This window comes from Nymphaea colorata, chromosome 12 (assembly GCF_008831285.2).
Source record: "Nymphaea colorata isolate Beijing-Zhang1983 chromosome 12, ASM883128v2, whole genome shotgun sequence".
NCBI lineage: Eukaryota > Viridiplantae > Streptophyta > Magnoliopsida > Nymphaeales > Nymphaeaceae > Nymphaea > Nymphaea colorata.
In genome coordinates, this window is record NC_045149.1 from 19,313,384 (window position 1) to 19,337,376 (window position 23,993).

The 23,993-nt window shown below is 38.8% G+C and overlaps 2 protein-coding genes across 4 annotated transcripts; both read right to left on the reverse strand.

The window, feature by feature from the left end:
* Positions 1-42: 42 nt before the first annotated feature.
* Positions 43-6,333, reverse strand: LOC116265469 (protein NRT1/ PTR FAMILY 5.2-like). 2 transcript variants are annotated; one of them, XM_031646071.2, is made up of 4 exons: positions 6,011-6,333; positions 3,779-3,996; positions 2,555-3,117; positions 43-1,362 (listed from the first exon to the last, which is right to left on the reverse strand). In XM_031646071.2, the coding sequence occupies exons 1-4, from the start codon at positions 6,228-6,230 to the stop codon at positions 501-503; spliced, it is 1,863 nt and encodes a 620-aa protein (XP_031501931.1). In that variant the 5' UTR covers positions 6,231-6,333; the 3' UTR covers positions 43-500. The 2 variants fall into 2 exon arrangements, with proteins under 2 accessions (XP_031501931.1, XP_031501932.1); XM_031646072.1 differs by lacking the exon at positions 3,779-3,996 and having other exon boundaries at positions 6,011-6,132.
* A 6,802-nt stretch (positions 6,334-13,135) lies between these two features.
* LOC116265468 (protein BREAST CANCER SUSCEPTIBILITY 1 homolog) lies at positions 13,136-23,858 on the reverse strand. Of its 2 annotated transcripts, none has more exons than XM_031646069.2 (12): positions 23,462-23,858; positions 22,710-22,763; positions 22,568-22,632; positions 22,245-22,352; positions 21,466-21,755; positions 19,467-19,567; positions 17,447-17,633; positions 17,262-17,341; positions 16,360-16,486; positions 15,897-16,062; positions 14,681-14,799; positions 13,136-13,698 (listed from the first exon to the last, which is right to left on the reverse strand). In XM_031646069.2, the coding sequence occupies exons 1-12, from the start codon at positions 23,554-23,556 to the stop codon at positions 13,363-13,365; spliced, it is 1,728 nt and encodes a 575-aa protein (XP_031501929.1). In that variant the 5' UTR covers positions 23,557-23,858; the 3' UTR covers positions 13,136-13,362. The 2 variants fall into 2 exon arrangements, with proteins under 2 accessions (XP_031501929.1, XP_031501928.1); XM_031646068.2 differs by having other exon boundaries at positions 21,466-21,890.
* Positions 23,859-23,993: the final 135 nt, after the last annotated feature.

Here is a 23,993-nt window from a genome sequence, read left to right on the forward strand (position 1 = left end):
TTCACGGTTCTCCTCTCTTGCGTCTTAATTTCTTGCAAGTTAACTGAAAATATGACAACCAAGAAATGTGAGAACTCAATAAAAGTGTTATGCGTATACGACTCACATATTGGTAATTCAAAAGTACTCTTCTGGTATTGCGCCAGAGAACCAAAATTAATCGTTCAATCTAATCTAAACAGACCAATGGAAAGAAAGCTTTCATGGGTTCTTCGTATTAAGTTTTCCAGGGTTGTTGGTATTTTAGTCCTTGATTTGTTCATATTCCAGCTTCTATATAAACATATATGGAGAGAGAGAGAGAGAGAGAGAGAGAGAGATGTTTTGTTTTCTCATAGCTTCACTATATGATCATGTAAGAATCGAATGTCCTTTTGTACTGCATTTTTGCAACCAACATCCACAATTTTCCCTTAGAAACTACCACTAACAGGCTAACAGCAACATTTTTTCTACCAAAGGGGTGAAGTATTTGCCACGGCAGATGCAAACAATTATATTCAGCTATCTATCTTTCGGCAGTCCTCTTCTTGCAACTCCATCTCTGCAGAAGCAAACACCTCTTTCCTGTAAACGTAATTCCTGTTCACAACCAAGAAAAACAGGAAATTGAAGACGTTCAATACTGCAAAGAAAGCATAGTAGTAGTCAAGGTGGGATTCATTGAGGTTGTCCAGTATCCAGCTCTTGTGCCCCCCTCTTCCAGTCGCGCTGGCCACAACAGTGAGGAGAAAGCTACTAAGAAAATTCCCTATTCCCAAACTGCTAGTAGAATATGAAGTTCCCAAGCTTTTCATGCTCTCTGGTGCTTGGTCATAGAAGAACTCTAGCTTGCCGACTTCCAAGAATGCATCAGCCATGCCCATAAGTATGAACTGAGGAAGCAACGCGAAGATGCTGAGAGGCGTGATTCCTTTTCTGCTATCAAATATGCCGTTTTCATGGGCAATTTGGAGCCTCTTCCTCTCTGTTACAGAAGCAACCACCATGATTATGATATGCAGAATGAGACCAACTCCCATTCTTTGAAGGAGACTGATTCCTCTCGGATTCTTGGTGTATCTTCTTATTGTCCTGACGAAGAATCGATCGTAGATGACAACGCAGATAAGCATGGAGAGGGTGATGAAGGCGGCAAGGCTTGCGGGTGGGATCTTGAAATGAGGGCCCATGCTTCTCTCCATGGTGATGCCTTGCTTGACGAAGAGAGTGTTCACCTGGGCGAGCATGGTGCTGGGGATGAAGGTGGCGACCAAGATTGGGAGCATCCGTATCATCTGCTTCGTTTCCTCCACTTCAGTTACAGAGCAGAGGGTCCACCGCGTGCTTGGCCCATTCTTCACTGCTGCTTTGTCAAGAAAGCTGCAAGCCAAATTGAGGAATTCATTGGCACAACATCGCATCATACAGTTTCTTCTATTTTCATTGCTTTTGATGTCTCTCTCACTCTCTCCTGAAGTTGCTCCCAGTGAATCCAATTACATGAATATTCTTGGAAGTATTCTGAAAACCATAAGAATTAAAAAGAAAAGACAGAAGTTTGACTTATTACTTAATTTTATAAATGAGTTTATTTGGTGGTTTTATGTCTGTTTCTAAACCGGATCTGTATATGAAATTTTCATAAAAATTTTTCAAATTACATATCGAGATACTGTGACGGATAGTTAGATTAGATTCATTAAAAATAACTCCAATTAGCTGAAAACCCAAAGAATCCTCCTAAACAGAGCCTAATAAAATCTGTCACGGTCTCACCCTCTCTCTCTCGCTTTGTTTTCTTCTTCTGTAACTGTATAACAGTTGGTCACTCGATTTTGTTTTAATGCAACCTTATAGATATGAACTTTAAGGGTGATTTGGTGAGAAACATATATTAAGTTGATCATTTTTTACTTTAATTATCTTTTTTAATAATAAAAAATGAGCGACTCTTATAAATCAAAATTTTGATAGTAGAAAAGATCAACTTTTTTATAGAAATAACTTTAAAACGCGATTTATGTAAAAGTAGTGTTTATAAACACATTAAGAGGTCCACATTTTGTTTAAAACACTTTTTAATACAGATTTAAGAGGTTTGGTTCTCATCTTTTATCCAAGTGGACTGGTAATTACTATATATATATATATATAAGGTCATGGACAAAAACCAAACCTTTTCAATATGATACTTAAAGTGTTTTTTTTTGTTTTTTGAAATCTAACTTTACTAATATGATATTAAGGATAAGTTGATGCAGAAAATATATTGAGTTGATCTTTTTTGAGTTGTAATAGTGTTTTTATAATAAGCGAAAATAAATGTCTCTCATAGCATTACTATTTTAATAATAGAAAAATCAACATTTTCATAAAAACAACTTGATTCAAAACATTTTTCATATCAAAATAGTTTTTATAAATATATTAGGATGTTTATATTTTATTTACAATAAATTTCTAACAAAACAGTTAAAGGGTCTGGTTTTTATCCCTGACCTAAGTGGTTGGATTTACCAATTCCTATATATATGTGTGCGTGTGTGAAAGAAGAACTAAGTTAAGTACGCACCTTAGATAAGGTGTTCTGTCAATCCTATACTTCCCAGCCGTAGGGCAAACCTCCAACTCCTCATGCAGCTCTTTGGGGTTACTTGGGACTGGAACCCACCACTTTCTACTGCAAGCCACCAAGACCCTGGCAATCTTAGCAAAGGGGCTGCCTGAGGGCAATTTATGCCTGTAAAATGGGGTACCAGCCAGAAAGACCAGCAGCGAGATCATCAGCCCGACCGTCGGCAGCCCATACCCTATGGTCCACCCCACATTGTCCTGGATGTACACAAGGAAAGCGTTGGCAAAGAGGGTCCCAAAGAAGATGCTGAACATCCACCAGTTGAAGAAGGAGAGCTTCTGGGCTCGCTCCGCCGGGTCAAAGTCGTCGAATTGGTCCGCGCCCATCGTCGAGATGTTCGGCTTGGTCCCGCCCGTGCCCACAGCTAGCACGTAGAGTGCAGTGTAGAAGATGCCGATCTGGAACTTGGAAGCTCGTGGGTCGCAACCTTGGCTCGAGCCAGGGCATGAGGGTGGCCTCAGTGAAGGCAGTGAGACCACCAGAGTTAGCAAGCACATGCCCTGCTTGCAAACAGGAGGGCATGGTTTAGAGCATTATAGTTCGACTCAAGGAGTCATCAGCGCAAAGCATGTAGAACATAGGTGCCAAGTTAATTTGGATTCCTCGGTCCACAGTGGCAGAGCTAGAATTTTTTTCTACAATGCACTCTCTTATAGATATTTTCATTTTGAAGAAGCACAACATAATATATAAAGAAGTAAATAATTGTAAAATATCTATGTAACAATATATATAAATAAATAAATAATTTGTTGCCAGCATGGGCAACTGCCCACACCAACTTATATGTAGCTCCGCTAGTCGGACTTAAAAAATGTGCACTAAAAGTTCATACGTTGGAATTTGGATCCCTTCAAATCTAAAAAAAGGAACTCGATTAAGTTAGATCCTAAATATTAGCCATTACATCAGTTCTTCTTCTAAACATCAAGCCAATTATCTGACAAGTACTTGGTACCCGGCCCGACTTGAGCCCAGACCAAGCTTAGGTTACAGGTGGTGGTCCGAGCCCCCGATGGAGCTGAGAGCTTGTGGGGGCAGGCCGGCTGGCTGAGCTCAGCCAATGCCTGCCCATACTTTGAGTCAAGAAGCACAAAGTGGCCGCATGGGCCGTGGAGTTTGGCACTGCATGTGAAACTAAAAAGGAGGGAGGAAACGGACGGAGAGGTAGATGGCGGAGGAAGCGAGGAAGGTCCAGTAGCGGCCGAGGTGAGCGTCGGAGACGTAGGCGCCGAGGATGGGCATGAGCCAGACGGTGCCCACCCAGTTGGTGACGTTTCGGGACGACGTTACCGTCCCCTCGTGCAGCCTCGTTGTCAGGTACACCACCAGGTTCGCCGATATCCCGTAGAACGCCATCCTCTCGAACACTTCGTACCCTAACAATGAGAACACACACAGTCCTTTTATAATTAATAAACGGGGAACATCACATGATTTCTTTGGTGGTATTTCTCAAGTGTATACTTAATACCTTATGCTAATATCATAGCATAGCATATCAAGCACATAAAGAGCTCATTGTATGTCACTCTTTAGTTCAATTTTTGTAGGTGCTATGTCTCTCTTCTTATTAGTTCAATTTTTGTAGGTGCTATGTCTCTCTTCTTATGGAATCATCTCTTCTTATGGAATCACAAGATGAAACTAAGCCGCATTTCACTATACTGGCTTTGACGCAGCCTTAAGAAAAAAGATTAAAGATTGTTTAGGCTCTCCATACCTGAGATATTGGCTTCTCTTACACACACCTTAATTTGACTGTTTTTTAAGTTGTACCAGTACGTTTTTTTAAGTTGGTACCAGCATATTCTCCTGGTAGTACTTAAATAAAAGATTTGTTAAAATATTATAAGGAATATGTGTGTGTTTGTGTGTGTGGGGTGGGGGCAAAATCAATTATGTGAGAGAGAGACCAAAAAAAAGAGAGCAAGTGTTGACCAGTTGAAAACAGTAAATGGTAGGCGCCGAGGTAGCCAGGTAGGTGTGGGCTACACCCACACGGACCAAAAAATAAATTTTTTATTTTTATATTAACATTTTTGAGTAATTTTTTTATTTTTATATATATTGATGTCACGCCCTTAGCCTTAACCAAAATTCTTGGCTCCACGCCTCATTCATGGGCATGGGCATGGGCATGTAATAAACATGTAAATGAACAAGAAAGCCCTCAAGCTGCGGCCATTAATGAAGCTCCCATCTTGCTTACAAGGGAGAGCGCAACTGCGTTGGAAGTGGAATACTGGATCCTCCTCATGCTTAGCAACTTTCGTCCACAAGAAAAGTTAAAAAGAAAGAAAGGGTTGGCCAGCATTGAACTAGCGGTTATGGTGGCCTTGCTGCCATTTCTGCATTTAATGTGGAGCCGAAGGGACAGCCATGCTTGAAAACGAAGCTACCTCCATCCAACCACCTCTTCTTAACAGCACCTTGTTTGGGCAGGGCACAAAAATCGAGAACTTTTTCACGGGTTTATCATGATATTCATCCCCACCTGCAGCTAGCATGAACGGGGCTAGAAGACCCTCCATTTTCGTCCTTGTCGGCGGCAAAAGACCAATATAAACGCGGAAGAAGCCAAAACAACAGAATCTTACTAACCCCACCACAAACTAGTCAAAATATAATTCAAGTTCGGTTCCAGAAAAATTCCATTAATTTTTTATTTTCTTCTGGAAACTAAAGAGCTTGTTCGAAAGAGTTTTTAAATTTTGCAGGCTGTCAATGGTGGCCGGTTTTCATTGTGATCCAGTACTGTAAGTGCCTCTCTGTAATTAGCCTCTCCACTGAGATACAGGATAAGCCTTAACTTTCCAAGGAACCAAACTATTTCTTATCCAAGCTTGGAACTCCTATTACCAGAAGACTCTACAGCCAGGGGAAGCAGAAGACGGAATAAGAAGAGATGGAAGTGAAGTAATAAAAATCCCCTACCATATATGCCGTGTATCGTCTTTCTGCCTCAAAAATTTTGAAACTCTTTTGAATGGTATTCAAGAAAAGAACAGTATAAAAGGATTCATATACTTCAAAGAACTGTTTTTGTTGGTATCAAATCATCCGAATGCGAAAAGTTTCGTGCAGAAATCCACAAAGAAACAAGGCAATTGGTCGAAATGCACAACCAAAATCTTATGCGTATCACTTTGCGTGCCTCTAAGAATATAACCTGTAACACTGTTAGTGCTTATTCTATTTCAAGCGATGAAGAACTTATCACTGTTGGTTCTTGGGTTATAACTTAAGCGATACAACAAAACTTCTTTTTCATTCCCTCTGATGATATGAGCTTGTGCTTGCTAGAAAGCTACTGAAACATGATATATAATCTCTGTCTCTCTCTCTCTCTTTTTCTGACCTTGTAAGGAAGGAGAGGAGGAGGAAGTTTACCGACGATGAAGGAGCAGGCAGTCCATCTCCCGCCTTTAGACCGAAGCGCTGGCCTTCCTCTGAGGTCCACGGAACCGTCCTGCGTATAATTCTCTCCCCTCTCTTCGTCGCCGACTGAAGTAATCACCATTTTGTTGCCAGTATTATTGATGAACCTCGTGATACCTCGGGTCTGTATATATAGCCCCCATGTGGAGGCCCCTCCATCCACATGGCCCATTCCTTTTCGGATTTTTTTTTTCTCCTTTGTTTCTGTGCAGGCCTGTGTGTCTGTGACTCTGTGTCACACAGCAGCAGTAAAAAAGTTGGTGGTTGCCCACTTTGTAATGCTCTTCTTCTTCTTCGAAATGGCTATAGCTTTGCTATTTCTGAAGAAGACGTGCCATTCTCTGGAGGGACTCCTTGGTCCTCATTAACTGCGAGGGCAAGTTGGGCCTCCATGGACTCATTGAGTGGGCCTCTTTGATCCTCTCGCCTATGTACATGTATACAACGTGGCTCAACAGTTCTGTTCCTCGAAGATTGGGGCCACCATTTGAACGGAGCTCTCCCTTCTTTTTTTTCTGCATTTTCTTTTCCTTCTCCTTCATGTGGTTGAGGTTCCAAGGCGTGGCTTAGCTGATCGGACTGCCCGGTCATCATTTTGATTTCCGTATGTTTTATTCATCTGAACGTTTGCAAATGGCGATTGTATGATATTCTGTTTTGTTATAGATGGGTCTACGCAGGTCTCTAAAGAATCCTAAAGCCAAGGACAAGGAAAACAAAAAAGTACTTCAACCCTTCAGTTTTTACTCACCCGAAAGTTCCATACACCATACTTTCCAAATCATTTTTTTTTTAGGATGATGGTGCTCATTTCATGATGGAAATAATTATTTTTAATACAAGCCTTGTTTTCAACAAAAAGCCACATGTTTCAGGAGATCAGCAAGAGGATTATGATCCACTAGCAAAGCTAGAAATATCCGAAAGTAATATTTTAAGGAGCAGCCAATATGTAAATAAATAAAAACATACGATGTATTAATATACAATTAAATAATTTATATGAAACTAGTCTGTGCAATTGTCCACATCAACCAACATGTTCTACCATCACTCTGACTTCCCCTTGCTCATAAGGTTTAAGGCTAAGTAAGTTGGTACTTGAAGAGAATGTAAAGACCCAGCCCACTCCCATACTAGAGAAAACAATATACCATCATCTTTCTACAGTTCTCCATCCCATATGGCACACAAATATTAATGTCCATAAAAATAGGAAAGGCATCTTTTTCATGCCATCAGCCCAAACAACTATGATATGCCTTTTGGGCTAAATCACCTCATGTTGCCAATGGTGATGATTTATATGACAGAGAGCTGCAGTTAAAAATATAAGCTTTTATTTGGAATTATTTATGTATAATATGGAAAAAGTGAGTTGAAAAAGACTAACCATAAGTTCACTCAGATCCAAGAGCAGTCCTATACTCTTAGGACAGATGGCAAGACGAAGGAATTGAGCCTCTTGGAGTATGTCTCCGTGTGTCAAAAGGGTGTTCAACCGCTAATTAAACAAAAAAAAAAAAAAAAAAACTTTCATTTCTTGGTTGGGCAGCATTGGGATGTGTCAAAGTGAATTCAGATGGTCGAGTACCATTCCTCTCACAAATACATCATATATTGTTTAGGCTCCATAACACTTGGTGCATGGGTCTGATACATACATTAACTACCGAGTTTCTTAAACAGTTGAATTTTTGTGGTGTAGTGGATTTCTCTACCAAACCCCTTCTCCCACTCAAGTTGAGTAGTGAAATGAGTACTCAGTCTTGACATGTGGAACTCTTCTCTCCTCCAACACCACACCATCGTTAATCTCCGATCTTCATTACAGCCTGATGTATGTGTAGTTCATGTATCAAATGCCCTCTAATTAGTCACAAAGGTTCTTCGCTTCAAAGTGCATTTAAATGTCCCTAAAGAGGTTGGCACAATAGACGGGATAGGAGCTCGTAGGTGGTCAGTTTTTGTTTTGAACTTTTGAACTGTCAACTCTTTGTGCTGCAAAAAAAGAGTCGCCAATGCACAAGTTGGAATATAATAAAAGCGGCATCTCAAAGCATTGAAAGCAAACCTTATACCTTAAAAGAATGAGGGGTTTGGTTTAAAGCTTCGTTCTTCTTCAGCCCGGGCAATGAGTTTTCGGCAATGAGTTTTCCTGTTCACTTAAAGGTGCATTTAAATATGGCCATGGGCAGGTTGAACGAAGCTGCTCCATGTTCGGTCCGGACTTTATCTGCTTTTCATGAAAGAAGGCTTACAAGAAGAATAATAATCTATATGCTGTTACCATGGCAGTGACAGTAGCATGTGGCAATAAACAGGGATTGGCATATTAAATGGCATTAATTAGGCCCAACTTTGAGCGCATGTCGGCACCAGCCTCCTGTCATGACATACGAGCCCTGCCGGTCAACTTCGCCGGGCGCCACCCTTTGGTTAGCCTGTGAGCTACGACAGCATTTGTGGTTCATCTACTCCCCTGCCATGCTCTGATCTTTACCAGATCAGGGTTCTGTTGTGCTCAAGTTTCTTCTCAGACAGGTTCTTCTCTCTCTCTCTCTCTCTCTCTCTCTCTCTTTGCTTTTAAATGGACCCTGATGCAGTCAGTATTAGTGGTTCTAAGCATTGGACCTTGTGTAGACTTGAATTCAAATCCATTTATGGATTGGTAGGTGAGATTTTATGTTTACTTAGCCTGCTGATGCAGATTTTGGCTTCACCTGCAGGCCGTGATTGATGTGATTAATCATCAGACCTTACAATATACTAATCTGAACTGTTGGTCGCAATATTAGAGATGATCTGGTCTTCAGACCCTTTTAACTCCATTAAGGGTGGGTAACTCCTGCTCAGTTCATGAGTGCCCATCAGCTTTTGAGAATGAAGCAATGGGCCCAAACTAGATCTTGAGCACATAAAAGAGAAAAAGATCAGTGTCCTTGAGACCTTGGTCATCCTGCAAGAAGCCACCATAGAGGTTAGAGGTCGCTGAATCCTTAAAGCACTTAGATTAATATTAGAATTACTTTCTAACATTAGATTTCTCTGGAAATAGCGAGAAAAATCAAACGCCTTGATCTTTTAAAGAGGTTAGGAACAGATCAATGAGAGCCCACAAGTTTCTTCACATATTTCCTTTCGAACATTGTCCTTTTCTTCAAATTGAGGTGATTAATTGGCAGATTGGCATTGATTCAGGTTAATTATGCTGCATAAATCAGATTCGACCTGTTTCAAACTGATTGGAGTCTTGACTTGAGTCAGATTGTTGTCCGATTTGGCCTTGGAATGCAACAGATTAGATTAGAAGGATCTGGATTAGAGAGGTCATTTCATTTGGTAAACAAACAAATCCTATTCGTGGTCTTACTTGAGATGTAGGCAAGAGATTGGAACAGGAAAACCTGCAAAACCTTCACATTCATGTGCATTTAATGGAGAAAGGATATCCCATATCTACCTGTCAGTGCTAATTAATTGGAATTCCATCTTCAATTTAATAGTCTTAATTGCTTCTATTCTATCATCATATTGGTGGCGGTAGTTCGGCAGATGAGAAAAGTTGATGATAGTGTGTTTGTAGAGTTTGGTCAAGATTCTCTGCTTGATACTTCGGTGAGGCCATGATACTTGCCCATAGATCTTAAAGTTTGAAATCCAGATCCGTCAAACTGAGAATAACAGGATCTCTTAGTGATGTTGCACTCCAGTTCGATGCATTTCCCTCTACAGGAGCTCAGGAGTCATGGGGGTTCGGGATAATCCTGGCCAATTCCGCGACCTCAGGGCGTGTTTGGATGACACAAACTGGTTTATGTGTTTGGGCAATGCACCATAACATAGTTTTTTTGATGTGTATCTGATAATCGGGCTTTTCTCAAACCCAGTTTTGAAGTCACTCAAACACTCAGTCATTTTGCTTCGGCATTTGTAAGCTACTGCCTTTTATGTGTAGTCAAGAAAACATGAACTTGGTCACCTTTTTGGATCTTCACGGACGATGAGACCTAACCTTGAATGGTCTTAGACCTAACCAAGTAATCTAGTTCGATTCTCGTGGGCACTATGTTCATATGTCTTAAGGCGGTAGGACGCGACGCGGAGGCAGGGGGAATGTGTGGGGAGGGGCTTCGAACTTTGTTTCGGTCGGTGAAATTGACCCTCTCACTCACTCGATAAGCACAGGAGGAGGTAGTTGTCTCTCTTCGGAGGTGATGGCAATCAACCACTTACTTTAAAAAAAAAAAAAAAAAAAAAACAGACCCACTTTTTTCTTTTCCTCTTTCATTTTTTTTTCTTTTCTTTATTATTGGATGCAAGATTGGATCTCCATGCCAACAAAATCCATGAGGTCTTGAATGAGACAAAAACTAACTACTTTTGGGGCTCTTTCCATTAAAAAGATCGACCATCATCCTAGTGGGAATTAAAATATTTGATATGAAACTTACATGAGCGGGTCCATTTATTAAGAGTGTGGCTATTTGAATTGAATACTTCCTCGTCTCGAGATGGGTTTTTCTTTTCTTGGCTTCCGTTTTCCTTGAAATTTTAATTTGTGGACATGATTAGGTCTACAAGGATTCCCATTTTGTGCTAGCAGCACCAATAATCGTTGCCAAGAGCACCAATCCTACCTGCCCATATCATCGTGAGTAAATATATTAAGACAAATTAGTCCCATCTCTCATAGTTACTTATGTAATTATTTTAGGCACCTTTATTGTTATCTACATTAAAATAGAAACTGCCTGGAAGGGCATAAGGTAGCTCCAGGGGTTGGTGACATTAAAAAAAGGATGTGTTGCTAACTCGATTCTCATGGCTTTGTAGCTCTCCTCTAGGGTCGAGAGTGATGGTGTCTCGCATACGTTATAAGAGGCTGTTTAATTTGCAGATGCGCGTGTTCCGGAGATCTTCCTTTGGTGCAAACACAGTTGCATGGCATCTTGCGGAATGCCATTTCGAAACCTTGAAAATGTCAAGGAACATAGCGACTCTAATTCCTTGGAATCATCTACTTTTTGCTCATTGGTTATGTAGATGGCTGCCGGAGATTCCGAGTTTTTGGTGCGTGGCCAATGATAAGCGTAATGACAGTAGATCCCGAGATAAAGGGGAAAAGACCTGGAGAAACTCAAGCAACCATGTGCTAATCATGCTCATTGTCTTCTTCATTTGGAAGGATTAATGGAGTCCCTGAAACGCTTGCAGAGGTTATTAAAGGATTATACCACAAGGGCATCATTAATAATTGTACTTCTACTCAATTTCTGTGGCTTCTCGCTTGAAGTTTACACTGCAGCATTCGAGATATCTTCATTAACAGGACTAGAAATTGCCTTTAAATTTACAAAGGGAGACACATTTTGGATGTTTCTGTTAAGGGCCACAGGTCTCCACGGCAAGAGCCAAATGCGGATGCCGGAGGGTGCACATTATTTTCCTGTGCGTTCCACAGAAACGAGTTACGAATAAATCAAACAAGAAAGGAGAACATTTTTCACTATCTTCTTTCCAAGAACCTAAAACACTTATTTTCAGTATCTTCTTACAGAACACATTTCCATCTGTAGTGATCTTTGACGTGAACGATTTAAAAAGTTACCGCTTTAAAAAATCTTGTAGTCTTCAAGGATGTGGTTTGCACTGAATCCCAAATGCAGAGGAGGTTTCTGTCATAATATCTGGTGGTATACTTTTAACACTTTATAGCTTTCACTGCATGAACGGATGAAGAGTAGACCAAGGCATGAACTTCCAAAAGGGTTATGTCATAATATTTTCTGCCTTTAATGAAAAAGTGCCTCTGGAGATATACATCATCGCCATTTGGTGCAGCAGCACAAGCAACTAAAAGTGATGCTTCCTTTTTCATTTTCAGTTTCAGAAGTTATGCCCCACTTTTGGGCAGGTGGCAAATCCATTCGTGTATTATTGTGCTTGACAGATTCATTGTTTTGATACTTTTAATTGGAGTTACCAGTTTACTGAAGTCACATACTTGGCAAGATGGGTCTATGTCATCTGGGAATTGCTCATGCGTTATTATGGGGACTTTGTAAAATCAGTGACATTTTTTATGAATTTCTAAGTTTTTTTGTTAATTGGTCTTTGCATAAAGCGCTCACTGTAAATGATAGCTTTCATTGATTTGGCAAGAGAACCATTTCCAATCAAAATATTGCCTGCCAACTCTCCTATCACGTAGATGCCAATTTAATATTGATGTGGACGACGCTGTAAAACTACACAGATTCATGCATGCACACACGCGCACGCCATAACCAATGGAGCCTTTACATGCCATCGATCATTATCAACAGCAACTATTGACCAACGACATTGCGGGCAAATCCTGTAATCTAACAAACCAATTCTCTGTAATTTCTACAATCGACCTTCTGTCTATATAGACGCTGTTAGAGTCAAATAACGTGGACTTTTGATAAATCCACCTAAAGTGAAAAGCCTCAAATCTTTCTGGAAACATGATCTGACGGAGATGAAGAGCTGATTTAACAAGAAGAAATTAAACTGAGGTATAATCAGCGTTCCTATTTGCCAGGGAATTTTCAATTGCATTAACCCGTGGGGTTCGAAAAGCAGGTAAAGTTTTGTGTATCAATTGTTTGTCTAATCCCCGAAGTCGGTTTTTGAAAGCAACATACAACATCACCCGTAAGCATCTTAATGTTTAGGAATGATGTAAAGCCTCTATCATTACTTTTTGTGACAGATAAACACCATTACGACCATTAAACAGATAGTTTTAGTGAGCGCCACTATCAGCCTTTTTTTTCTACAAGACGGTGGTGGCACGCTCCCTGACTTACATATCCTACCGACAACTAAATCAGTTAGAAAGCGTCTCCAGGTGGCTCACCTTGAGAACGCCATCCACTCGAGTGCATAATACAGAGGCCCAGACGCCCCACACAAATCCGGTTTTAGGTAGTCAGCAATGTGAAAGGAAAAACTGGCAAGAGAAGCTAAGCCGATGCTCCACTTCCTCTCTCCACCAAAGAGCATGCAGATATTCTGTAATTTTTCGTATCCAATCAACTGCTAATGTTTAATAAAGTCCTTTCATTTTCCCTTTCACGGTTAATCCGAATCGTTTTTGACAGAACGTGCTTAGACAAATTGTAATTCCTTGAAGAAGGTAATACACAATTACAAGAATGAGATACCGAAGCTTACCTAGGTGTTAGATGGTACAAGTCTTGCTTAGTTCTCGGAAGAAGACGATAAAGAATAAAATACATAAATGCATGAAATACCCAGCACAGAACGTTGTGTCAGATCGTCGGCTGAAGTTGGCATGCAGCTATGGAATCTAACAACCACGTGTGACTCACCACTTTTCCGCCTGTCTCTGCAGCTAATGACACTGCCTCTTTGAGCCTTTGTTCGATTACTGAATCAACTTCCATGACCCCTTCAGGATAAACCTGGCTGTATACTATAATGGTTGAATCCCTAGACTTTGACTCGTCATCACTGGAGCGTGAACAGGAATCATTTTGTAGGAGTCTACCTCCACCAGCCAACACTAGATCTTGCAGGGACCCTTTGTATGAAGCCTCATAATCACCAATAAAATAGAAAAGCAGCCCACTGAAAAGCGGTGGTTCCTGCACTATCAAATAATGAATATAAGTGGCTCATGTCTATGAAAAGAATCTCCCAACAATAGCATTCTGTCTTGTCTGTGTGTGTACAAGTGTATGCATGCAATGTTTTCCAAATGCAGAACTCTTAACAAAAAAGAACATCTAAGTACCATAAATCTTTTCAACCCCCTCTCCCTCCCTTCCGAAACATCTCCCGAAAAAAACTTCTAGGCCATTCATGCCCAGTGACCAGCGTGACATTGTGGAAAATGCACTGAAGCCAACGCACTTCATGCATTCAGAACGATGGAAAAGACAGCCAAGACATGAAATGGATTCTACTTAAAAAATAATTGAACTAAATTGCCCATAATCATGTGTCCTGAAGTCATTTCAAAGCCCACAGTTGCAAAATGCTCAATTCTATCTATAGATGAAAGAAATGATAAGCCAAAGCCGCTGATTATTAAAACATGAAAAATAAATTTAAATCTTGAGAATGAAAAAGATGGAACACAACAAAATCTTCCATTCCAAAAGGCCCACATTTCAAATAGAGAAAACCTTGTGCAACATAGGCTAATCACTGAAGGAGAGAAAACAAGATTTCCCCACAACCAAAAATGAAGAAAGAAAGAGAGATGAGATTAAAGCTTCAGCTTTCATATGCAGTAACCAAGTAATTAGTATGTGGCTGCATGTTTATGTCAGAAGAGTGACAACTGACAATATTAGCAATTACACTAACAATTTATAGCTAAGGTGTTTCTGCAAGCTAGTTTCATTTGCATGACCTACACCAGTAGACAAGCCAGTTGAATTAATATGCTGCTTGATCTGACCTATTCCAGTAGCAGTGGCTGGAAACTGGTCAGTGGGAGCTGGTGCCATCCTAGTGTTCCAGTTCAATATGGTGCCAAATGATACACGGCCATTAAGCACGTGTGCACGTATATGTGTGTGTCTGTGAGAGAGAGAGAGAGAGAGAGAATGAAAGAGAGACCTTAGCCATCGCTCTCTGCCTTCCAATTTTTGGACCTCTCATACACCCATGAATGTCCCGATCTATTTCATAAGGTTCTTCATTGACTGGACAGGTGGCTTCCATGCATGCCTTGATCCCTGCAATCAAGAATCCTGACTAAGCAAGATAATAATCCATGTTTCACTTTGCACCTTAAGGAACTCCTTAGTAGCTGGTTTGCTGATTGTTTCACTCCCAAAATACACTGTTGCCTCATATTACACAAGTTAATAGAAAGCATCAAAGCAAATAATGATTATAAGAAACATTAGACGAACTACAGTTTTCATAGAAACCAAATTCAGAATCATCCAATATAACCACCAGGATGATTTTAAGAATGGCAAGGAATTACCAGCATCGTACATACATAGAAGCATTTAGCTGAGACAACAAAACCAGAAAAAACATGACTTGCATACAAAACAAGTACAAACGGAAAATTATGACGGTGACGTCATCCAATGACATAACTATCTCTAGGTATTGTGTAACCAACTTTACTATTTTCGTCAAAATAGAACTACCAGTATTTGGGTTATAACAAGATAAGAACAATTAAGCAACATTTTAGTAATAGGAAAGCAGATAGCCCAATCCCAACCATATTGCAAATAAAGGTTTACTACCAAACCTGGCACTTGGATAATTTTCTTATCTATGAACAAGAACAGCAAGCTGGTCACTTAGAATGGTTTCAATGGATGAAGCCCAAGTTTTCAGAATCCACCAACCAAGATTTTACATCCATCAAAAGTATATGATGGTTCAATGTTCGCATTCATATTCATCAGAAGTATCAGTTTCATGTTCATCAACCAAAAGTATCACTATTTCTCACCACCAATACGTTGATGCTGATTTCATTTGTCCATACACCAAATGTATCTGCTATCTGGAAACGACAATTCAAACATTGAGCGTTGGCTATAACCTATACGGCTATACCATCAATCAAACTGAGGAGCATGTTCACATTAGGTACTGGTATAGCCTGTACCATCAATCAGGGGCATTTTGCATTAGCAAACTGACAAATGGATCCTATTATATGTGTGGTTATCATCATTTCCGAGACAATACATGCTAAGTTAACAAATATTACTAATGTCAGGATTATAGTTCATATCATGATAAAAATGCCAGCAAGGAAAAATGCTTTTTGACAGATAATGGTGTCTGGTATTGAGCTTACAATTGATGTTCACCACCCAACTCCCAGCCAAGATAGCCATGAGCACCTTTGAAGTTCTCTTACAGCAACCATTCTCGTCAATAGATGCTATAACATGTGTGACATTATGGTCCCATGTTTTAGAGATCACTGCACCAGTAAGCTTCGCAAACTCTCCTACACAATCCTGCAGAACAACAATGCATTGAAATAGAAATTGTTACTATCCTCGAGTATAAAATCCAAAATCGCCAGAAACTTTTAACAGGTCCTCACTGATGACCATCTGTTAGAATATTTTGGGATAGAGAATTGATGGTTTTTCTTACAGTAAAATAAATCAAGCCAAGTCTACACAAAATGCTGATGAATAAATTGAAGAATAGCAACTTCCAACAACATCTTCAATCCCACTAACAATGATTACCACCTTTAAGCATGAAGCACCACATAAATAAACAAACAACTCAGACATATATTTTACCTTCTCCAATACAGTCAATGCAGACCCACAGAGAACCCATCTCTTTGTTGTGTCAGATGAAGCTGTCCACTTCCTTCCATTCTGGTTTGGTGTGAGATAGCCATTTCCTGGTGATTCAACTGATGATCTAGAAAGAACATGAGAAAAGATGTTTCACAATTTCAGCCTGCAAGCCCTCAACATCAGAATCTAAAACCAGCAAACTCAAACACAACCAACTTTAGAACGAGTCTAAGAGATGCCTTGACTTTACGTAGTGGAAGCCATTGTCACAAATATCATTCTCGGGAAAACATCGCCAAGACTTTTCTCAGGTATTTTTCAGCAAAATTGGTTTTGTTGGAAAAAAATTGAAAAAATCTGGGCAAATTTAAAAAAAAATGAAAATCCTAAAAATTAGAAATAAAATAAAATAAATGAAAAACTAATAAAAAGGTGAAAAAATCATCAAAAATCGCAAAAAAAAAAAAACACAAGATTCATGTTGCCTAAATTTTCAAAAACTCAAGAGAATTTTCCTGATATTTTTGTTTTATTTGTTTTTCTCATAAATATCACAAAATTTTCAAAAATCTCCTCCATATTTGTGACAATGGTGGAAACAAATGCCAAAAACAAAAGAGCTTTTTAACAGGTGAGCTAGTCAACCAGAAGCTTTTCCCTTTTTGATAACCAAACAATTGAAGCAGTTTAGGCTCTTATAAGAAAAGGGATATAATTCCAAGCCTCTGACCAAAGGAAATCCTCTCTTTAGGCCAAATACCATAAGTGGCCAAGGCTCACAAAAATGTTCACTTTGAAGTTTTGAACAGCTTGTAAGTGCCAACAAGCTTTATGTTTTTATTGAAAATAACACAAAAATGATTGAGACAAGTTAGACCAACTAGAAAGGTAAAATTTACCTGCTTCTCTTTCCAGCCTTGGTCTTTTCACCAGGAAAATTTAGCGATGAATGAGAAGGGCAGTACATTTGAAAATTTTCCTGTGGAAAACCAAAATTAAATGAAAATGCAATAAAAAAAGAAAAGACAACTCAAACAGTAAACCTAGCTAAAGATAAGCAGAACGATAAGTTGTAAGGCCTTACGCAATCCCACCGGCAATCAGGCACCTCCACGGCACATGGGACATGAAAACTGCGCCTACAGCTCTTTGCTAAGCATCCAAGAGCTGCTCCTTTCTTGCCACATCTGTTGCATTTGAGTTTTGCACTTCGTGCAAGTTCAGATTCCAAGTTCTTGATAGTGTCATCCACAAAGTATATCTGAGGCGCCCTGCAGTTACAAAAGAGTATGAATCATATTCTTTATCTCAAACTTGTAACCAGAAACAAAAGATGAAATTAGTCACTTCAATGAATTGAATAGTACCCAAAAAAAATATCATCAGTATCCAAAAGACTAAAATCCAAACTCTCAAAAAGGCTGTTCACCAGAACATCAAACATAGTTTTTGTAAACATAGAGTAGCACCTAAGTCATTCCTGTCATCCCACCCCTCTACAGTAGGTATTGCAATAATATTCTTCTATCAGAAGAGAAACCACCAAGTCATTGGGATGAACCATAATTTTCTCACTGAACCATTTACCATCGTCTTCCCATTTCAATGTATATCCCACCCTTCTACTTTCAACTTGCATTCAAGAACATGATGCCAAGTATTGAATTCATGATATCCTTCAAATTGGATGCTTTAACCAACCAACATAGCCAATCCCCATAACATTTCTGCTCAAGAATAGAAGCTCTCCTAAAACTGTAAAAATTAGCAAGCAAGCCAAAGCTTGCCTAAGGAACAAAAAGTGAACAAAGTTACTGTGCTAAACCCAAATGATACATCAGCAAAGAAACAAAAGGTATGTGGACATGGATATAACATCCAAAGTTCATATGCTAGAAAATATAATGGCATTATAAGGTGCAGACATTCATGTTGGTAGGCCAAATGCATATTGTAACCCCCCAAAAGTTTAGTCTCGTACTGAAGATTGTGAGAAATCTTCAAGAATTCAGAGGGGCATTATTTAATTGATTGGTTTGTCTGGTTCCTACCATTTTTAGGACTGGATACATGGTCACAAATATCATTTTTGGGTATAAAACGGTGAGTTAAAGTTGTTTTTGTCAGAAAATCTCAGCAAATTTTTAAAAACTAAAATAAAATGTGAAAAATGTGAAATAAAAATATGGTAATTAGAAAATATAAAAAATGAAAAAACAAAAAACACAAAAAACATAAAAAAACACAAACAGATGAGAATAAAATGCATTTTTTTCATTTTGACATTTTTTTCAAAAAATACATTTGCTTCAAAAAAACACTTTTTTCAGAAAATACATTTTTTTCAAAAAAAATACATTTTTTTATGTTTTTAACGGCTGAATCTTTTTAATGTTTTTCTCGCTTTTTTTTAATAAAATGCATTTTCTATGACAACGACTGGAACCGAAACTGCTAGGAAGTGAGTTGAGATCCATTGGACCAAGGGCCTGAGCCCGATGTAGGAGTCAATTGGGTCATTACAATGGTATGAAAGCATTGTCCAACACTCAGACCTAGGGTCTCACACTCACGAATGCATGTGCCTTAAGAGGGTGGATTGTAACACTCCAAAAGTTACAAAAGTTTAAAAATGTATTGAAGATTGTTAGAAATCTTCAAGGACTTATAAGGGGGCTATGTAAGTGATTGGTTGTTCTTTATCATAGCCTTGTTGGGATTAGAATCGAAATTGCTAGAGGGCAGATTGGGATCTATCAAACCAAACACCAGAGCCTCGTATGGGAGTGGATCAGGTCGTTAAACATATGATAGAGACTAAAAAAATATCAGCATACTCTCTTCAATCTCAATGATCCTAGAAAAACAATTTATAATTTCATTAAAAAATATATCACCAATCTCTCTTTTATTTGCCTTTATACATAAGGATTGGAAAGAAAAATACAACTAGCATGAGTCCACATGGATATGCAAGCAGATTTCAAGGGTTCAATAATTTTGTACAGTTCCCAATCTCACCTATATCAGGGCATGCATTACATACCATCTATACATTAATCAAAATTTTACTTCTCTTGGAAACTATTAAGTAAGAACGATACCATTCAGCACATTTCCTGTGAACATGCACGACACGGGATCCATTCCTTCCCCATGCAGATACAGGTCTGCCATTAATATAGTGCAACATTGGACCAGAACCCTGCAAGTTGCAGATGTAATGAAACCACAATATGTAAAGAAATAAGCAAGTCAAATGTAGATATAAAAATAAAAGAGGACTATGTCAATTTATGAACTTTGTAAAGAGATGAAAGAAAGAATTTGTTCAATCATGTGAGCTAAGTTGTAAAGTCAAAGTTGGACAGAGGTCAGTCAAGGCACAGAAAAGAGTACTTGTTACCAGTCAGGACCAGTCACAGTTGGTCGAAGTTAGTCAAATAATAGGGTCATAGAACATTTTAAAACACAAAAATTAAAGTGCCCAAAGTAATATTAGACATAAAAATTAAACATATCATTATGGATCAAACAGTTCAATATATATATATATATATATATATATATATATATATATATATATATAATAGGTAGGACAAAAATGGTAAATGCAAGGAAAAAGGAGAAAAAAAAGTAAGAACAAGAAAGTAAATGGAAAAAAGAAGGAACTTTTTACAAAAAAAGCTCAAATTTTGGCATTATAACAGAAATATGCTTGTGAAAAGCAATAGGCTGGCCTAGGTAATGCATTCAAAAGGGGATATGCAAGGGCTTAGACAGGACAAAAATGGTAAATAAAAGGAAAAAAGGGGAAAAAAAGTAAGAACAAGAAAATAAATGGAAAAAAGAAGGAACTCTTTACAAAGAAACACTCAAATTTTAGTATTACAACAAAAATATACTTGTGTTTTTTTCATTTAACTGCTTGTTTTCGGGCAGTAAATGAAAGATATCAAAACTCACATGTGTTTTTAACTGTTTGTTATTCATTGAAACTTGAGTATTTTTTAAAATTTTCAAAAAACAGAAGAGAAAGGAATAACGAATGGAAAAAGTAGAAGAAGATGAACAAGGAGAAACAAAAGAATTGTAACACATTTTTTTCATTTGGGTGCCTAAGTGGCTGCCTAGAGCCTAGCTGTGTGCTTCTCTCTCTCTCTCTCTCTCTCTCTCTCTCTCTCTCTCTCTCTCTCTATGTGTGTGTGTGTGTGTGTGTGTGTGTGTGTGTGTGTGTGTATGTATATATATATATATATATATATATATATATACATGAGCATACAAACAGAAAACATGTAGAAAAAGGAAACCTATCATCTTAACAAAAAGGGATAATAAAGCAAATGTAGAAGTAGAACTAACTCAAAAACCTACTAGCCATTGACAAAGACCAGTAGTGATCAACTAACCTACTCAACCAACCAGCCCATGGTCCCAGGCCCTACCAAACATATGACCATGGACTAGTCAGCTGGCAAATGCCTAGGCTGCTAGTCAACTAATCCCCTAGGTTGACAACACAGAATGTGAGGATGATTTATCTTCTACCAATAATTTAAGTTTCCCAAGGCATTTTTGCTATGAGAACCACAAATTACAATTTTCTGTGATCACGTAACTCCAATACCACCCCAGGGACAAAATTTTAGCTGGTAATCTAGATACAGTTTTTCATTGTCAACTGCTTTTATGGCTCCAATTAAATGTGAAGGCTATCCATGGCATACAGAGTTTGCACAAATTGAACAGAAGTTGTTAAGCTCCTCTCACGTTCCTGAGGCTTTCCACTAAAAATGTTCACTAGAACCTTAAAGTGCCTGAAGAAGTCAATGAAAGGAAGACAAAAGAATATGCAGTTAGAAAATCAAAAAATGATTTTTTGTAGGAAAATGATATAAGTTAGTAACCAATATGGAGTAACAAGACAAGACAAGAAAAGGCATATCAGTAAGGCATAAAACCAAGGAGAAACTCCCTCTACCATAAATTAAAACCAACTATTACGAATTTTTTAATCTATTTAGCCACCCAAAAATATATCAAATATGAAATTTCAAGCATTGAAGAGAAATGTAACACAAACACAAAGAATTGTACTACCTCTGTTTCCCTGGAAGATTGACAGAAAGCACACATCACATGGTTAGAGACTGACACCTCAGGAGCATTTCTGCTTACAGAAGCTTTCTCCCTACGACTGTGCAATTCCGTTTGCACATCAGCAGCATCAGGTTCTTGATTCATGTTTAGATCAGTGAAAGCTCCAACTGTAAGTCCACTTGTTACTTTACCATGAACTCCTGGCCTCTTGCAAGTGCTTGATGGAGTCACAGCACCAGAAGGGACAATATGAATGTCTGCCATAACCTTTGCTTCTTTTGTGTAATCATCTGCAGGTCCATGACTTAATTTACTAAAACTTTCTTGCAGCCCATTGTTCATTATTCCAAAGCCAACCACAGTGTTAGACGTTCTTTCCTTCTTAAGTACTCTATCGTTGAATTCAATGGGCTTCTCACCAATCTCTGTTAAGAAATGCTCAAATACCATTTTCATCAATTATTGAAGTCAAGAAGATATGACAAATGCTTCAGGATTAATTTTAGAATTTAATCTGGACCTATTTTCATTGTTGATGGGAAATTTGTCCATGAAACATCCCAATGTCAGCATTTAAACAAAAAACGTTACTAAACTAAGGACCACATATTTGGAGGAAACATGTTCACATGCTGATCTTTTTAAATTCAGTATCTGGTTTTCAGCAACCTTTGTTTGTTCATCAAAGTTTCGTGAGGAGAAACCATACAAGTGCTCTAATAAAGTGGTCGAGGCAACATAATAAAGAAAATATTCACATGTGATGAGTAGGATCATACCTGAAAAAGGGGGTTCTGAGTTACAGTGCAGTAGGGCAGCTTCAAAAGCAGCTTTTAAGCCTCTATATATAAGAACTAACCGATCCATGTGTGGTACTGACCGTAACTCTACAGAAGTATTTAGTTTAAAAAACCACTTAAAATTCACGCAAAATCACATAAATTAAACATTAACAGGCAAATTTTTTATTCAATTCCTAAAAGTAAATCGACAATAAGAAGTAAAATTAAACAGGCAACTGGACATGCAGATGCAACCTAATAATTTATGCTGAGAAAAAGAATAGTGTAAGATAGCCTTTTGGCTTAAATGGCAAACTTACCTTTGTCGGAACACGATGATTTACAAACGGGGCAATCAACTTTCGTTGACTTCAGATAACAACAACTGCATCCACATATGAAAGAGGCCATTAAGTATTAGCTTTCAAATTTGAGTATATAAAAAAGATGTCAGAAATTTACCTGCAGAGTATGTGATCGCAAGAGAGTAAAACAGGCTGATTGAGAAGGTTTAAACTGTGACGAGAAAAAGGGACCAAAATTAAGCTTAGCAAATCCATACTCTCTGACCATAAAAGAAACTAAGCATTTTTACTTGTCACTATCAGATATTTCAGAATACATAAAGCTACAAGTAATCTTCATATCGTAATAACCAAAGACAATATCAAACAGAACCGGGAAATGCAATTAACAGCAACAAAGAAGCAATATAGCCTAAGTAAAATATTGCTACTGGAACTACTACGACGGAACGCTTAAAACCCGTGACACGATCATTTATAGTTGTATTAAAAATGTTAGAGACAGCAGATAAGAAAGATGCAATAAAATGGAAAGTCCTCGGTTCTTGGAAAACAGAGCTAAACATCAAGAATGAAGAGTAAACAATCCGTTAATAATCAAATAAACAAAAATGAACAGCTGTGCCTCAAAAATAATAAGCGAAACCAGCGGAAAATTGCCATAGGTTGAACCAAGCCATCCAAATTTAGCACGCATGAATCAAAAAAACCATCTCGTCGACAGGCCATCCCGAGTACTTAAACAAAATAAATCAAAAGAATTCCGCGTCACTGAAATCCGAGACTCGACTTTGCCTTGAACTTCACGACGTATAAACCTAAGATTCCAAGAGTCGAATTCGCGATCCTCAAACGGAACCCAAAAGCGAACCTGCCATCAAAGAACAAGGACCCGAAGAATTCACTCACCAGATAGGGCACTTGAGCTCCATTGCCAGCTTCTCCAGATGCAGCAGGCAAGGATTGAGAAACTCCTTGGAAAGCACCGGATCGAACTTCGACATGTCGCAGAAGAACCCAGCTCCTTGCCCACCCCTTTCTATCTCTCTAGGGTTTTGACTTTCGAAAAGATGAAAACAGCGGGGACGGGGGGTGGGGAGGAACGATAGGCCAGGCTTTATATGTGGCGAGAGGGAGAGGAAAATAAGGCGCGACCCGTGGTTTTGGAGAGTCCCGCCATTTTTCGCAGTCCCTTCGAATTTCTTTTATGGAACCAGGCCCCCTGTCCAGAATAATTACCTCGTAGCCCTTCCGGCCGGCCGGACACCGGAAAAAGAGGCGGTTGTACGGCGAGACCACAGAGCTTCGATGGGAGCGAAAACCGTCCAGCCGTGCGTGTTAATCATCTTCGCGGGCCACATATGGATCCGGGTCGGTGATTTCCAGATCTGCGTATTTGAAACCGAAACTATGAAAACCGTATTCAAGGAAGCCACAAAAG

Coding starts and splice junctions, on each gene's coding strand:
- LOC116265469 (XM_031646071.2), bottom strand. CDS start 6,230: ATGGGCCATGTGGATGGAGGGGCCTCCACATGGGGGCTATATATACAG. Junction 3,997..6,010: donor TGCCTGCTCCTTCATCGTCG/GTAAACTTCCTC, acceptor TCTCATTGTTAG/GGTACGAAGTGTTCGAGAGG. Junction 1,363..2,554: donor GACAGAACACCTTATCTAAG/GTGCGTACTTAA, acceptor TTTGGCTTGCAG/CTTTCTTGACAAAGCAGCAG.
- LOC116265468 (XM_031646068.2), bottom strand. CDS start 23,556: ATGTCGAAGTTCGATCCGGTGCTTTCCAAGGAGTTTCTCAATCCTTGC. Junction 21,891..22,244: donor CTCAGAACCCCCTTTTTCAG/GTATGATCCTAC, acceptor ATTTCTTAACAG/AGATTGGTGAGAAGCCCATT. Junction 16,487..17,261: donor AAGGCTGGAAAGAGAAGCAG/GTAAATTTTACC, acceptor TGTTCTTTCTAG/ATCATCAGTTGAATCACCAG.